Source organism: Triticum urartu, chromosome 2A, assembly GCF_056163025.1.
Source record: "Triticum urartu cultivar PI428250 chromosome 2A, HENAU_Tu73, whole genome shotgun sequence".
NCBI lineage: Eukaryota > Viridiplantae > Streptophyta > Magnoliopsida > Poales > Poaceae > Triticum > Triticum urartu.
In genome coordinates this window covers 706,409,730-706,424,270 of record NC_141874.1, presented here as the reverse complement: position 1 = coordinate 706,424,270, position 14,541 = coordinate 706,409,730, and the positions used below count along the sequence as shown (strand labels likewise).

Below are 14,541 nucleotides of genomic sequence, written 5' to 3'. Positions count from 1 at the left end.
GACGCTCCAAGCAAAACACATATAATGTGGTGAATAAAAATATAGCTCCAAGTAAAGTTACCGATGAACGCAGACGAAAGAGGGGATGCCTTCCGAGGCATCCCCAAGCTTAGGCTCTTGGTTGTCCTTGAATATTACCTTGGGGTGCCTTGGGAATCCCCAATCTTAGGCTATTGCCACTCCATATTCCACAGTCCATCGAATCTTTACCCAAAACTTGAAAGCTTCACAACACAAAACTTAACATAAAACTCGTAAGCTCCGTTAGCGAAAGAAAACAAAACACCACTTCAAGTTACTGTAATGAACTCATTATTTATTTATATTTGTGTTAAACCTACTTTATTCCAACTTCTCCATGGTTTATAAACTCTTTTACTAGCCATAGATTCATCAAAATAAGCAAACGACACATGAAAAACAGAATCTGTCAAAAACAGAACAGTCTGAAGTAATCTGTAACTAATGCAAACTTCTGGAACCCCAAAAATCCTGAGAAATTAGTAAGTCCTAGGTAATTTGTTTATTAATCTACTGCAAGTGCAATTGGTATTTTATCGCTCTGTGGTAAAAAATTAAAATTATTCTCGTGAGCGCATACTTTCTGTTTTTTACAGCAAGATCAAATAACAATCACCCAAGAAGGTCCTAAAGGCTTTACTTGGCACAAACACTAATTAAAACATAAAAAACACAATCATAACAGAAGCTAGATGAATTATTTATTACTAAACAGGAGCAAAAATCAAAGAACAAAAATGATGTTGGGTTGCCTCCCAACAAGCGCTATTGTTTAACGCCCCTAGCTAGGCATGATGATTACAATGATGCTCACAAAAAAGATAAGAATTTAAACATAAAGAGAGCATCATGAAGAATATGACTAGCACATTTAAGTCTAACCCACTTCCTATGCATATGGATTTTGTGAGCAAACAACTTGTGGGAACAAGAATCAGCTTGCATAGGAGGGTAAAACAAGCATAACTTTGAAACTGTAAGCACATAGAGAGGAAACTTGATATTATTGCAATTCCTACAAGCATATCTTCCTCCCTCACAATAATTTTCAGTAGCATCATGAATGAATTCAACAATATAACTAGCACCTAAAGCATTCTTTTCATGATCTACAAGCATCTAAATATTACTACCCACCACATAAGCAAAATTCTTCTCATTCATAATAGTGGGAGCAAACTCAACAAAATAACTATCATGTGAGGCATAATCCAATTGAAAACTAAAATCATGATGACAAGTTTCATGGTTATCATTATTCTTTATAGCATACATGTCATCACAATAATCATCATAGATAGCAACTTTGTTCTCATAATCAGTTGGAACCTCTTCCAAAATAGTGGATTCATCACTAAATAAAGTCATGACCTCTCCAAATCCACTTTCATAATTATCACAATAAGATTCAACACACTCCAAAATAGTGGGATCATTATTTCCTAAAGTTGACACTCTTCCAAACCCACTTTCATCAACATAATCATCCTAAATAGGAGGCATGCTATCATCAAAATAAATTTGCTGATCAAAACTTGGGGGACAAAAAAATATCATCTTCATCAAACATAGCTTCCCCAAGCTTGTGGCTTTGCATATCATTAGCATCATGGATATTATAGGAATTCATACTAACAACATTGCAATCATGCTCATCATTCAAAGATTTAGTGCCAAACATTTTATAGACTTCTTCTTCTAGAACTTGAGCACAATTTTCCTTTCCATCATTCTCACGAAAGATATTAAAAAGATGAAGCGTATGAGGCAAACTCAATTCCATATTTTTTTGCAATTTTCTTTTATAAACTAAACTAGTGATAAAACAAGAAACTGAAAGATTCGATTGCAAGATCTAAAGATATACCTTCAAGCACTGACCTCCCCGGCAACGGCGCCAAAAAAGAGCTTGATGTCTACTACACAACCTTCTTCTTGTAGACGTTGTTGGGCCTCCAAGTGCAGAGGTTTGTAGGACAGTAGCAAATTTCCCTCAAGTGGATGACCTAAGGTTTATCAATCCATGGGAGGCATAGGATGAAGATGGTATCTCAAGCAACCCTGCAACCAAATAACAAAGAGTCTCTTGTGTCCCCAACACACCCAATACAATGGTAAATTGTATAGGTGCACTAGTTCGGCGAAGAGATGGTGATACAAGTGCAATATGGATGGTAGATATAGGTTTTTGTAATCTGAAAATATAAAAACAGTAAGGTAACTAATGATAAAAGTGAGCACAAACGGTATTGCAATGGGTTGAAACAAGGCCTAGGGTTCATACTTTCACTAGTGCAAGTTCTCTCAACAATAATAACATAATTGGGTCATATAACTATCCCTCAACATGCAACAAAGAGTCACTCCAAAGTCATTAATAGTGGAGAACAAACGAAGAGATTATGGTATGGTACGAAACCACCTCAAAGTTATCCTTTCTGATCGATCTATTCAAGAGTCCGTAGTAAAATAACACGAAGCTATTCTTTCCGTTCAATCTATCCTAGAGTTCATACTAGAATAACACCTTAAGACACAAATCAACCAAAACCCTAATGTCACCTAGATACTCCAATGTCACCTCAAGTATCCGTGCGTATTATTATACGATATGCATCATAGAATCTCAGATTCATCTATTCAACCAACACAAAGAACTTCAAAGAGTGCCCCAAAGTTTCTACCAGAGAGTCAAGACGAAAACGTGTACCAACCCCTATGCATAAGTTCACGAGGTCACAAAATGCGCAAGTTGATCACCAAAACATACATCAAGTGGATCACATGATATCCCATTGTCACCACAGATAAGCACGTGCAAGACATACATAAAGTGTTCTCAAATCCTTAAAGACTCAAACCGATAAGATAACTTCAAAGGGAAAACTCAATCCATTACAAGAGAGTAGAGGGGGAGAAATATCATAAGATCCAAATATAATAGCAAAGCTCCCGATACATCAAGATCGTACCACCTCAAGAACACGAGAGAGAGAGAGAGAGATCAAACACATAGCTACTGGTATATACCCTCAGCCCCGAGGGAGAACTACTCCCTCCTCATCATGGAGAGCACCGGGATGATGAAGATGGCCACCTGAGAGGGATCCCCCCCTCTGGCAGGGTGCCAGAACGGGTCTAGATTGGTTTTCGGTGGCTATGGAGGCTTCTGGCGGTGGAACTCCCGATCTATTCTGCTCCTCGATGTTTCTAGGGTATATTGATATATATATATATATATATATAGGCGAAAGAAGTCGGCCAGGGGAGCCACGAGGGGCCCACAAGGGTGGGGGGAAGGCGCGCCTCCCTGCCTCGTTGCCACCTTGAAGCTTCCTTGACTTCAACTCAGTCTCCTGGATCACGTTCGTTCAAAAAATCACGCCCCCGAAGGTTTCATTCCGTTTGGACTCCGCTTGATATTCCTTTTCTGCGAAACACTGAAACAAGGGAAAGACAGGAACTGGCACTGGGCTCTGGGTTAATAGGTTAGTCCCAAAAATAATATAGAAGTGTAAAATAAAGCCCATAAACATCCAAAATAGATAATATAATAGCATGGAACAATAAAAAATTATAGATACGTTGGATTCGTATCAAGGTGTTCAGTGTCCCACAGTCAATTGACGAAGCTGCAGACACAGAGATTTCTTCCCCCCGTAGATCTAGTTTCTGTTCGAGCGGGGCTAGATTCCTTCAACGGTGAGATTTAGGCAGAGGACTTCCCCAATCCATCTGGGGGAGAGCGATCATGTTTCGTCCCCTACCTGCTAAGAGGCATTGGTTTTCCCATTCATCCGTTTCTTCAAGGGTTCTGGAATATTATGGCCTCCAGCTGCACAACTTCACCCCTGCCTCCATTCTGCACATTGCGGGTTACGTCGCTTTATGCGAATTATTCCTGGGTATCGAGCCTCATTTCAAGCTGTGGAGGAAGTTGTTCTGTCTTGTCCCGCGTAATCACGAGGGGTCAATATTTGAAGTGGGCGGAGCCGAAGTATGGCGTATCGCTGATACTGGATATCTGTCCGGCACACCAAGGAAGGCACCCGAAGAATGGCCTACCGAATGGTTCTATATCGAGGACGTCGCGCTTCCTGACCCAGTTCGAAAGGGTCTTCCTGAATTTGCGAACGTTCCGCTGAAGAAATGCCACAGTTGGCATCTCTAGAGTCTCGAAGAGGATGACAATGCAGAAGTTCGCCAGCTTATGAGCAAGATAAAGATGCTCGCTCAGTCTGGACTCACAATAATCGAGGTAATGGCGATCTCCATAGTGCGAGGGGTTCAGCCGCTACAATACAGAGGGCTGCCCATGTGGCACTACAATGGAGAGGATGACGCCTCCCGCTATGGCCGGAAGGGTCCGGATACCCCCGCCGTTCTGGCCAAAATATTGGCCAAGCTGTTTAAAGGGGAGGAAGAGGAGTTTCTTCGCATTAAGCGCAGAGATGGGTATTCTATGTATGATCCTCCCAGTTGGGTAAGCCTCAACCCCTCTATTCCACTCATTCCACTTCCAGATTACTTTTGATAAATTTCAATTCTGTTTGTTATGACAACACCGGCGGAAGGTCACCGAAGGACTTCATAGTCCTGCCCCACAGCCGGAGATCCACAACCGGGAGCTAGATCCTGGGTTTGAAGAGGATCCGTATATACTCGTGGTGCTTGCGGATGGAGTGTTTTACCAGACAAGCTATGACGACATAGAAGTGGCCATCACCGCCGACTACCCCAGCCTTCTTCCTGCTTCACATGTAAACAATTGAGAAACACCCTCTCTAAAAGAGTGCTCTTATTCTTCCTCACCCACCGCACTATATCGTGCTTCACAGGGGAGACGTTCGACGATTTCGAAGAGATCGGCTCCCGCGCCAGTTAAGCCTTCGAAGAGGAAGGCGGGTGAAGACACAGCCAGGCCTTCATCGAGGAGGTACGGATAAACATGCTTTTCGACGGCCGCATCCGACTGTGACTCGTGTGTTTGTTTGGTTGCTGGAAGAGGGTTCGCCGAACTGTGCCCGGGGACCCGGTCGGTGGTGTTCCCAACAATCGGGATTCAGATCCAATCGGGGAGACTGGGGCCGGTGCAGGAACAGAGCCAGACAGCCCTTCGGCCGAGGGTTCGGAAAATATGTCTGTCACCAACTCGGATGTAGAGACTGCCATGAACCATCGGCATTGCATGGCTGTCTTGCGAGACTCCAAGTTCTCGGAGGAGGCTTTTAATGCCTTTAGCTCGGGCGACGCATACATGCGAGCTGCTCGAGATGGGCTTAGAAGAGCCACGAAGCAATATCTGACAGATGTGCAGGTAAGTTTTATTTGTCAAAAAAGGATAACCATATGCCCGTAGCCCCCGAGAATGAAAGCAGTTGGCACAACTGATTTAAGGATCGTTGTACTACCAGGTCCTTACAGAGAAGAATTGCTTGCTAGCCCAGGAGCTGGAGCAGTGCCGGGCGCAGCTAAATGCTACTACTGCCGAACTAGAAAACGTTAAGAACTCGTCTTATGGTAATGTTCCCCTCCACCGAGGAACAATAATTGTATACCAATTGTGCTAATTCTGCTGCTGATTGCATAATAGGGTCGTCTGATCAACTTGAAGAGAAGTTGAGGATCGCCCAAGAGGGAGAAAAAGAGGTGAAAAGGCAACACGCCGCAGGCGAGCGTGTGCTGACCCGCGTCAGAGATGAGAAAAACAAGCTACAGGATTCCAACACTACGTTGGGTGAAGAATTGAGAGATGTTCGAGCCCTGCTAGCCGATTCCGTGAAGGAGAACAAGAAGCTGCGGGGCGACATATTTAGTATGTGTCCGAACTATTTTTAAAGTAGTTCAGAGATAAATGGGACTGATATAGTCAGGTTTGCAGGTATATTGACAGGCCGTCCTAAAGAGGAGGTGTCTAGATCATCGAGTGATCTGCTGCAAAGATTGTCGCAAGTGCACGAGCATGCCCGGCTGGCCATGCGGAGCATTGCCAAGGCCTTATGGCCATCTGCCTCCCCTCCAGGAAGTATGGAGGAGCTTCTAGAGCTGTTCAAGGGAACGTGGCGGCGTATCCGACTATGGAAGATATCGGCCTACCGAGAGGGCGCGCGAGAGGCCTGGGCCATGGTGAAAACGCGATATACCAAGCTGGATCCAAATCACATAGCCTGGGTTGGACCGTTTGGGTCAAATGGGGAAGAAATTCCCATTAGTTTAGTATATGAACAAGTAGAGGTGGCCACCAAATATTCCCAATAGGATTGTAAGTTAGACTGACTGTTGGAAGGTGTAGAGGGGGAGGTGTTCGAGTCCAAGTGACTGTGTACTTTCCTCATTATGTGGAACTCTAGCCGAATTGTATATCATTTGTCATGGCAGACCTTTTCGCTTCAACCTCCGGACCCGAAGGTGCGGAGTGTTTCTGAATATCATCGCGGCCGAATAGGCCGGGGTATGCCTGGAAAACTAGGCGTAGGGGTCATAGTTGCTTGAACAGACAAGTTGTATCCAACTAGCTATGTTATATTACATTAATATCGTAAGAAACATCTTCCAGAGAGAATAGTTCCGTTAAGGGTTCCTTTCCCTAGGTGTGCATGCATTTAATGTACATGTCCGAATTGTGATGTGAGCACCACAGTTTGTATAACTTCTGGGGGTGCACAATAGAGTGAGTTTGAAAAACATCTTTAATTCACCGACCGAATATTCCCTTAAGAACGCTAGCTTTCGGCTTCACCCAGTCTGAGGTACACATCCGGATGACCCGGCAGTAACAATCGCAAAGGTGCTCCCTTTATGCCCTAGCCAAACTAACGGGAACGTAGGGCATAAGCACAGGAGCCAGGCAACCCAGCTTGGCCAAAACTTAAGTCATATCGATGCATACAGTGGGAAAGAAAAGGTACATATGGAAAAACTCATATGTGAGGAGCTTAATGCTCAAGGAATGAAAAGAACCTCTGTCCAAGAAGCCCCCAGGTAAAAGTGACGTACATATTTAGAGATGTATGTGTCAATGGTGTGCAGTCTAGCCGTACCAAAGCATTAAAGCGAGAAAGAAGAAAGTAATTGGAAAAGAGAGGAAAAATAATGGAAACTACAGGGGAGGAGGAGACAAACAAGGGGTTTGGCGCTAGGAGGAGGAGACAAACAAGGGGTTTGGCGCTAGGCATAGAATATTCGGAGTCTGGCCGCGTTCCAGGGGTTCGGCTCGAGGCGATTGTCTGATGCATCACGAAGACGGTATGCACCTCCGGTGAGAACTTCGTCAATTATGAAGGGACCCTCCCATTCGGGCTTGAGTTTGTCCTTTTTCTCTCCGGCAGGCGCAGAACGAGTTCGCTAACGTTGTAAGTTTTGGCCTGTACTTCTCTACTTTGATATCTTCGAGCCTACTGTTGGTAAAATGCTGAACGGGCTTTTGTGACATTGCATTCCTCCTCCAGGGCATCTAGGCTGTCCTGTCGATCAATCTCGGCTTCTCTCTCTTCGTACATACGCACTCGAGGTGAGTCGTGAATAATATCGTAAGGCAATACGGCCTCTGCGCCATACACCATGAAGAAAGGTGTGTATCCGGTAGTACGGTTGGGCGTGGTTTGCAGCCCCCAAAGCACGGAGTCGAGCTCCTCAACCCAGTGCTTGTCTGATTCTTTCAAAGACCGCACTAGTCTGGGCTTGATGCCGCTCATAATAAGACCGTTGGCCTGTTCGACTTGACCGTTGGTTTGTGGGTGGTAAACGGTGGTGTAATCGAGTTTAATACCCAGATAAGTACACCAGGTTTTTACCTCATCGATTGTGAAATTAGAGCCGTTGTCGGTGATGATGTTGTGTGGGACACCATAACGGTGCACAACACCGGATATGAAGTCTATCACCGGGCCGGACTCAGCCGTTTTGATCGGTTTAGCCTCTATCCACTTAGTGAATTTGTCCACCATAACTAGCAGATATTTTTTCTTATGGCTTCCCCCTTTAAGGGGTCCAACCATATCCAGTCCCCAGACCGCGATAGGTCAAGTGATGGGGATAGTATGTAAGGCAGTTGGGGGCATGTGGCTTTGGTTGGCATCCGACGCAGCGTTGGACGAGGTCCTGTGTGTCTGCTCAGGCTGTCGGAATTTCCGCTAGAAGCTGCCGCCCCTCTTCTTCGGAGATACATCTTTGAAGTACTCTGGTGGTACTTCTCTTGTAGAGCTCTCCGTCATGGACCTTGTAGGCCTTCGAGCGCCGGACAATGCGGCGAGCCTCATTCTGGTCTTCGGGGAGCTCCTTCCTATTAATGTAGGCCAAGAAAGGTTCGGTCCATGGAGCAATTACTGCCATAATGAGATGGGCCGACGGTGTTACTTCGGTGGCTGAGCCCCCGATACTATCGGTGTGTTCGGGATTTGGAGTTGTATTCGGATCTGGACTATTGTTGCCGCCCTCCCCTTGCCACACCACAGATGGCTTGAAAAGCCTTTCCAGGAAGATGTTGGGTGGGATGGGGTCGCTCTTAGCGCCGATGCGAGCAAGGGTGTCCGCCGCTTGGTTACTTTCTCGGGCGACGTGATGAAATTCAAGCCCCTCGAACTGAGCCAACATTTTTAGTACGACATTACGATAAGCTACCATCTTTGGATCTTTGGCTTTAAAGTCGCCGTTTATTTGAGATATGGCGAGGTTCGAGTCCCCGTGCACCTCCAGGCGTTGAACGCCCATGGATACGACCATCCGAAGACCATGCAGTAGGGCCTCGTATTCGGCTGCGTTGTTAGAGTCTGTGTATAATATCTGGAGTACATAGTGGACAACGTCTCCAGTGGGGGATGTTAGCACGACTCCCGCTCCCATCCCTGCCAACATTTTGGAGCCGTCAAAATACATAACCCAACTGGAATATGCGCCGTACTCTTTAGGGAGTTCGACCTCTGTCCATTCAGCAATAAACTCAGCTAGTACTTGGGATTTGATGGCTCGTCGTGGCTTGTATGTTATGTCAAATGGAAGTAGCTCTATGGCCCATTTGGCGATCCGTCCCGTGGCACCACGGTTGTTTATTATGTCATTGAGGGGGACCTCATAAGCCACTATGATTGAACACTCCTGGAAGTAGTGTCGTAGCTTGCGGGATGCCATGAAGATCGCGTGTGCTATCTTTTGGTAGTGGGGGTACCGGGATTTGCACGGTGTGAGGACAGTTGATACGTAGTACTATACTGGTTTTTGAAGCGGAAATTTGTGTCCGTCTTGTTTTCGTTCGACGACGAGCACGACGCTCACCACCTCATGTGTTGTCGATATGTATAATAACATGGGTTCGCCAGTGTTTGGTGCGGCCAGGATTGGGTTGCTTGCTAGGAGGGCCTTTATTTCCTCCAGTCCGGCAGTCGCCGCGTCTGTCCATTCGAAGTTATCAGTGTGCCGTAAGAGGCGATAGAGTGGTAGTGCCTTTTCTCCTAATCTGGAGATAAAGTGGCTTAGTGCTGCTACGCATCCAGCTAGCTTTTGGACCTGTTTGAGGTCTGTTGGTGTAGCCAACTGTGATAGAGCTCGGATTTTAGCTGGATTTGCTTCGATTCCTCTATTGGAAACGATGAAGCCCAGCAGTTTTCCAGCGGGGACGCCGAAGACACACTTTTCCGGGTTGAGCTTAATGTCATACGCCCGGAGGTTGTCGAATGTAAGACGTAAGTCGTCTATTAGTGTTTCGACGTGCCTAGTTTTGATGACGACGTCATCGACGTAAGGTTCTACCATTTTGTCGATCTGTTTCTCCAGGCATGTTTGAATCATGTGTTGGTATGTGGCGCCGGCGTTCTTGAACCCGAAGGGCATGGTGTTGAAGCATAATGGCCCATATGGGGTGATAAATGCTGTTGTAGCTTGATCAGACTCCTTCATTTTGATTTGATGGTATCCGGAATATCCATCGAGGAAACACAGTGAGTCGTGTCCTGCGGTGGCGTCGATGATTTGATCAATGCGAGGGAGGGGGAAGGGATCTTTAGGGCAAGCCTTGTTGAGGTCTTTAAAATCGACACACAGGCGCCAGGATTTTTCCTTCTTTGGTACCATCACCAGGTTTGCCAGCCAGTCCGGATGTTTGATTTCTCTAATGAATCCGGCCTCGATGAGTTTGACCAGCTCCTCCCCCATGGCTTGCCGCTTGGGTTCGGAAAAGCGCCACAGTGTTTGCTTGACCGGTTTAAATCCCTTTAATATATTGATGCTATGTTCGGCCAGCTCGCGTGGGATCCCCGACATATCTGAAGGGTGCCAGGCGAATATGTCCCAGTTTTCGCGCAGGAATTCTCGTAGTGTGGTGTCAACTGTTGGGTTCAATTGAGCTCCGATAGATGCTGTCTTCTTGGGGTCCGTTGGGTGGACCTGGAATTTGACTATTTCTTCTGCTGGTTTGAAGGATGTGGATTTAGGGCGTTTGTCGAGGATCACGTCGTCCCTGTCCACCGTGGAGCGTAGTGCGGTTAATTCTTCGGTCGCGAGGGCTTCGGATAGCGCTTCTAGGGCCAGGGACGCGGTTTTGTTTTCAGCGCGGAGTGCTATGTCCGGATCACTGACGAGAGTGATTATACCATTTGGTCCGAGCATTTTGAGCTTCATATACCCGTAGTGGGGCATGGCCTGAAAGCCTGTAAAAGCATCCCGCCCCAACTAGGCATGATATCCGCTGCTGAAAGTGGCCACTTGGAAAGTTATTTCTTCGGACCGATAGTTCTCTGCCGTGCCGAATACTACATCAAGTGTGATTTTGCCCGTGCACCGCGCCTCCGGACTGGGAATAATTCCTCGGAAGGTTGTGTTACTTTGCATGATGCGGCTTCTGTCTATTTCCATTTTATGCAGTGTGTCCTCATAAATGAGGTTTATTAGTCCGCTGCTGCCGTCCATGAGGACCTTGGTAAGTCGAAACCCGTCCACGATGGGACTGAGGACTAACGCGGCTGGCGCTCGTACTGCTCTGGACTTTGGTTCATCATCGGTGTTGAATGCTATAGTCGTGTCATTCCAGGGGTTTATTGCAGCAATTTGGCAGACTTCGGCGAGCTCGCGAAGCGCCCTTTTGCGCTTATTGTTTGAAGCGAATGTCTCAAAGACCGTCAATACTCTTGAGTTATCGTCCTCTTGGGGGGTGCCGTTCTGGGTCGTCCATGATAAGGATGTCCTCACCGCTCTTGGCTACCTGTCGTAGTATCCAACATGCTCTAAGGCTGTGGGTTGCCACGATATCTGGTGTTGAATGTATTTTGGATGGGCCATCGAGCCACCCCACCAGAACGGCATCGTGCCGCATAGCGGTTTTGTGTTTCTTGACTGTTGGACTGGGCGTGCCACGAGGGTGCGCCCTTTTCTCCTGTAGGGGGAGTTGAGTTGGGACTGACGGTTCCCAGCGAGCTACCTGAGTTTTCTAGGTGCTCTCCATCATGTTGTACTTTTGTACGATGGTTGCTAAGTCAGCGAATTTCAGTATGCGGCAGCGATTGATGGCGTTGAGGATTCCTGCATCCGCGCAATTGTTGCAGAATGCTGATATTGCATCCTCGTCATGACAATCTTTTACCTTGTCCTTGACAAGGAGGAATCTGGCCCAGAAGTGATGGACCATTTCTTGAGACTGCCGTTTTACGCTCATGAGAGCGTCTATGTCCGGGTGGGTGGGTGGAATTAAATCCGAACCCCGACCTGACCGATTATCCAAACCCCGACCTGACAGATTATCCGAAGTCTGACGACCTTCAGGGCTTAACAGTCCGGGTTCCGGAATATCTTCTGATTGTTTAGGACCGTCGTCCGATGCTATGTGCGGAGGGCTGGTCGCATCCTTTCGCGGGTGAGTATCCGGCTCTTCCTGATCGGCGATCCGAATATAGTCCGTCTTCGGTATAGAAGAAGACTCGCCGTCCTGCTCCATGACTACCACAATCTGGTGGGTGACTGGTAGGGTCTCGATTTCTCCTTGATCGGTTTTAGGCCCGATGCGATCGTAGCCTGTGGCTATTCCCAAAGCGGTGATGCGATCTAGGAGCTCGTTCAAAGATGAAAACTCTGCCGGATCCATCTTCTTGGAGTGCGCGGAGTTGATGCGAAGGGGGTTTTCGATGGCCCGAGAGGTCATCATCGGCTCAACGGCCGAACGGGCGACCATAGTAAAGCCGCCCAGCCGGAGGGTTTGGCCTGGGGCCAGAGCTCCCCCGAAGGTGATGTTGTCTTTAAGGACAAGGCAAGCCATCGAGCCTTTCATCGACGGCACAATGGAACTCTCAATGGAAGCACCAATGTCGGTGTCAAAACCGGCGGATCTCGGGTAGGGGGTCCCGAACTGTGCGTCTAGGATCGATGGTAACAGGAGACGGGGGGCACGATGTTTTACCCAGGTTCGGGCCCTCTCTATGGAGGTAATACCCTACTTCCTGCTTGATTGATCTTGATGAATATGAGTATTACAAGAGTTGATCTACCACGAGATCGTAATGGCTAAACCCTAGAAGCCTGGCCTGTATGACTATGGTAATGAATATATCCTTTCCGGACTAACCCCTCCGGTTTATATAGACACCGGGGGGGGGGGGATTTAGGGTTACGTAGAGTCAGTTACATAAGAAGGAATCTTCATAGTCGGTCGCCAAGCTTGCCTTCCATGCCAAGGAGAGTCCAATCCGAACACGGATACAGTCTTTGGCCTTCATGTCTTCACAGCCTATCAGTTCAGCCCATGGATAACAGGCCGGACGCCCGAGGACCCCTTAGTCCAGGACGCCCTCAGCCGCGTCCAGCAGACGATACAACGGATCGATCGCAAGGATGAACAACAGTGGCGAGAGCGGGTCTCCCTACCTGAGCTTGCAGGCGCGAAAGAAACTTGGCCCCGGCGACCCGTTCAGCAGACAGGAAGAGGTTGCAGAGGAGAGGAGCAGGGCGACCCAGTTTCTCCAGCGCTGCGAGAACCCCATGCGCTACAACAACTCAATCAGGTATGTCCCGGATACAAAATCAAACGCTCGAGCGAAATCGAGTTTGAAGAGCAAGGCCTGCTTTTTTTCTCTATGAAGCATTCTGACACAACCTTGCACATACTGAAAGCTGTCGTGAATGTATTTTCCATTCTGAAACACCATTTGCGTCGGCGAGATAACTTCATTCAGAGCAGAGGACAACCTGAGAGCGAGCACTTTGGAGATTAACTTTGACATGGAGTGAATCAGACTGATGGGTCTGTAATGACTCATCTCTGACACGCTGTTTTTCTTCGGCAGCAGGGCAATATGCGGAGAATTCAGCTCGACGAAGTTACTCCCTGCCATCTTATAGAACTTGTTAAATATAGTCATGACCTCCTCCTTGATGATCGGCCAACATGAGCGATAGAATTTCCCAGTGAAATTGTCCGGGCCCGGGGCCTTTTCCGTGGGGGACACGAGGATCGCCGCCCAGACCTCGACCATGGTGAACGGTCCATCCAGCTCCGGTGAGGCCAGAACCGGGATGTTTAGTCTGTCCCAGTTCAGGGTGCAGCTTTTGTGCTTGCTTCGCCCCATAGTTTCGGAGAAATGATCAAAGATGATCTTTTCTTTCTCATTGTGATCCACCACCACTCTGTCATTGCTGCAGATCGCATGGACGAAACTCTTCCTACGGTGAGATTGCATTTTTGCATGGAAAAATCTCGTGTTGGCATATCCTGCACGTAGCCACTTCACTCTGGATGCCTGCCTCTTTCTCGCCCGCTCTATTGCAGCCAACCCTAGCACTTTTTGCTTTAGAGTTTTTCTCATGTTTCTCTCATCAGCGGTGAGGGCTCGGTGCTCTTGCACCAAATCAAGCTGAAGTATTGCTTCATTTACAATGTGCAGCTGCAGCCTCACCGTATCAAACATTGCGTTGCTCCAGATTTTGAGGTCAGCGGCTACTCTTGCCAGCCTTATTTTCATCCTCACAAAGGGGCAGTCGTGCGGGACAGGTCTTTGCCAAGCTCACAACACTGTTTCATCGAAATGCGAGAATTTTGGCCAAAAATTCTCGAACCTGAATCAAGCTTTTCTGAAGGGTGTGATAGCGTTGGACAGAATCAGCGGACAATGATCCGAGAATGATGTTGATGCCGCCATAAGCATGTAATCTTGGTACAGCAGATCCCACGAGTCATTGCAAAAATATTTATCTATATTGCAGAGGGTAGGGTTTTCACGTTAGTTGCTCCATGTAAATTTCCTGTTTCTGCACTTTATCTCTTTCAGCCCAGCCCAATCTAGCGCTCTTCTGAATTTGCCCATCATCCTCCTGTTAATTATGTTGTTGCTCTTGTCGCTCGCTTGATATATTATGTTGAAATCTCCATTGATCATCCAGGGCTCACCCCCGGCGGTGCATCATCGACAAGCTCAGCTAGGAAACCATCTTTCTGCGCATCGTCTGTTGGCCCGTATATCGTGGTAAGCCAAAAAGGGTCGCCCGCTAGTCTGGGCACTACTCTAACCTTGATGGAGAAGCTACCTAAAAGGTGCGACACTACAT

General features: G+C 47.3%; 3 protein-coding genes across 3 annotated transcripts in view; 2 read left to right on the top strand and 1 right to left on the bottom strand.

The window, feature by feature from the left end:
• The first annotated feature begins 4,282 nt into the window (after positions 1-4,282).
• On the top strand, positions 4,283-5,859 carry LOC147986995 (uncharacterized). Its single transcript, XM_087542226.1, has 6 exons — positions 4,283-4,504; positions 4,596-4,781; positions 4,860-4,956; positions 5,022-5,338; positions 5,436-5,541; positions 5,615-5,859. Exons 1-6 carry the CDS (start codon positions 4,283-4,285, stop codon positions 5,857-5,859), a joined length of 1,173 nt encoding a protein of 390 aa, XP_087398352.1.
• A 2,274-nt stretch (positions 5,860-8,133) lies between these two features.
• LOC147986994 (uncharacterized) lies at positions 8,134-8,730 on the bottom strand. Its single transcript, XM_087542225.1, has one exon. It carries the CDS (start codon positions 8,728-8,730, stop codon positions 8,134-8,136), a length of 597 nt encoding a protein of 198 aa, XP_087398351.1.
• A 4,101-nt stretch (positions 8,731-12,831) lies between these two features.
• LOC147986993 (uncharacterized) overlaps positions 12,832-14,541 on the top strand; it is a 50,507-nt gene continuing 48,797 nt past the window's right edge. The window contains exons 1-2 of the mRNA XM_087542224.1: positions 12,832-13,001; positions 13,881-13,987. Of these exons, the coding sequence (XP_087398350.1) occupies positions 12,832-13,001; positions 13,881-13,987 (277 nt within the window). The remainder of the gene's footprint in view (positions 13,002-13,880; positions 13,988-14,541) is intronic.

What these genes read in the sequence shown, in the direction of transcription:
- LOC147986995 (XM_087542226.1), top strand. Translation starts at nt 4,283, where the DNA reads ATGGCGATCTCCATAGTGCGAGGGGTTCAGCCGCTACAATACAGAGGG. An exon ending in TGTATGATCCTCCCAGTTGG is followed by an intron (nt 4,505 to 4,595) that starts GTAAGCCTCAAC and finishes CACCGGCGGAAG; the next exon opens with GTCACCGAAGGACTTCATAG. An exon ending in AATATCTGACAGATGTGCAG is followed by an intron (nt 5,339 to 5,435) that starts GTAAGTTTTATT and finishes TTGTACTACCAG; the next exon opens with GTCCTTACAGAGAAGAATTG.
- LOC147986994 (XM_087542225.1), bottom strand. Translation starts at nt 8,730, where the DNA reads ATGGGCGTTCAACGCCTGGAGGTGCACGGGGACTCGAACCTCGCCATA.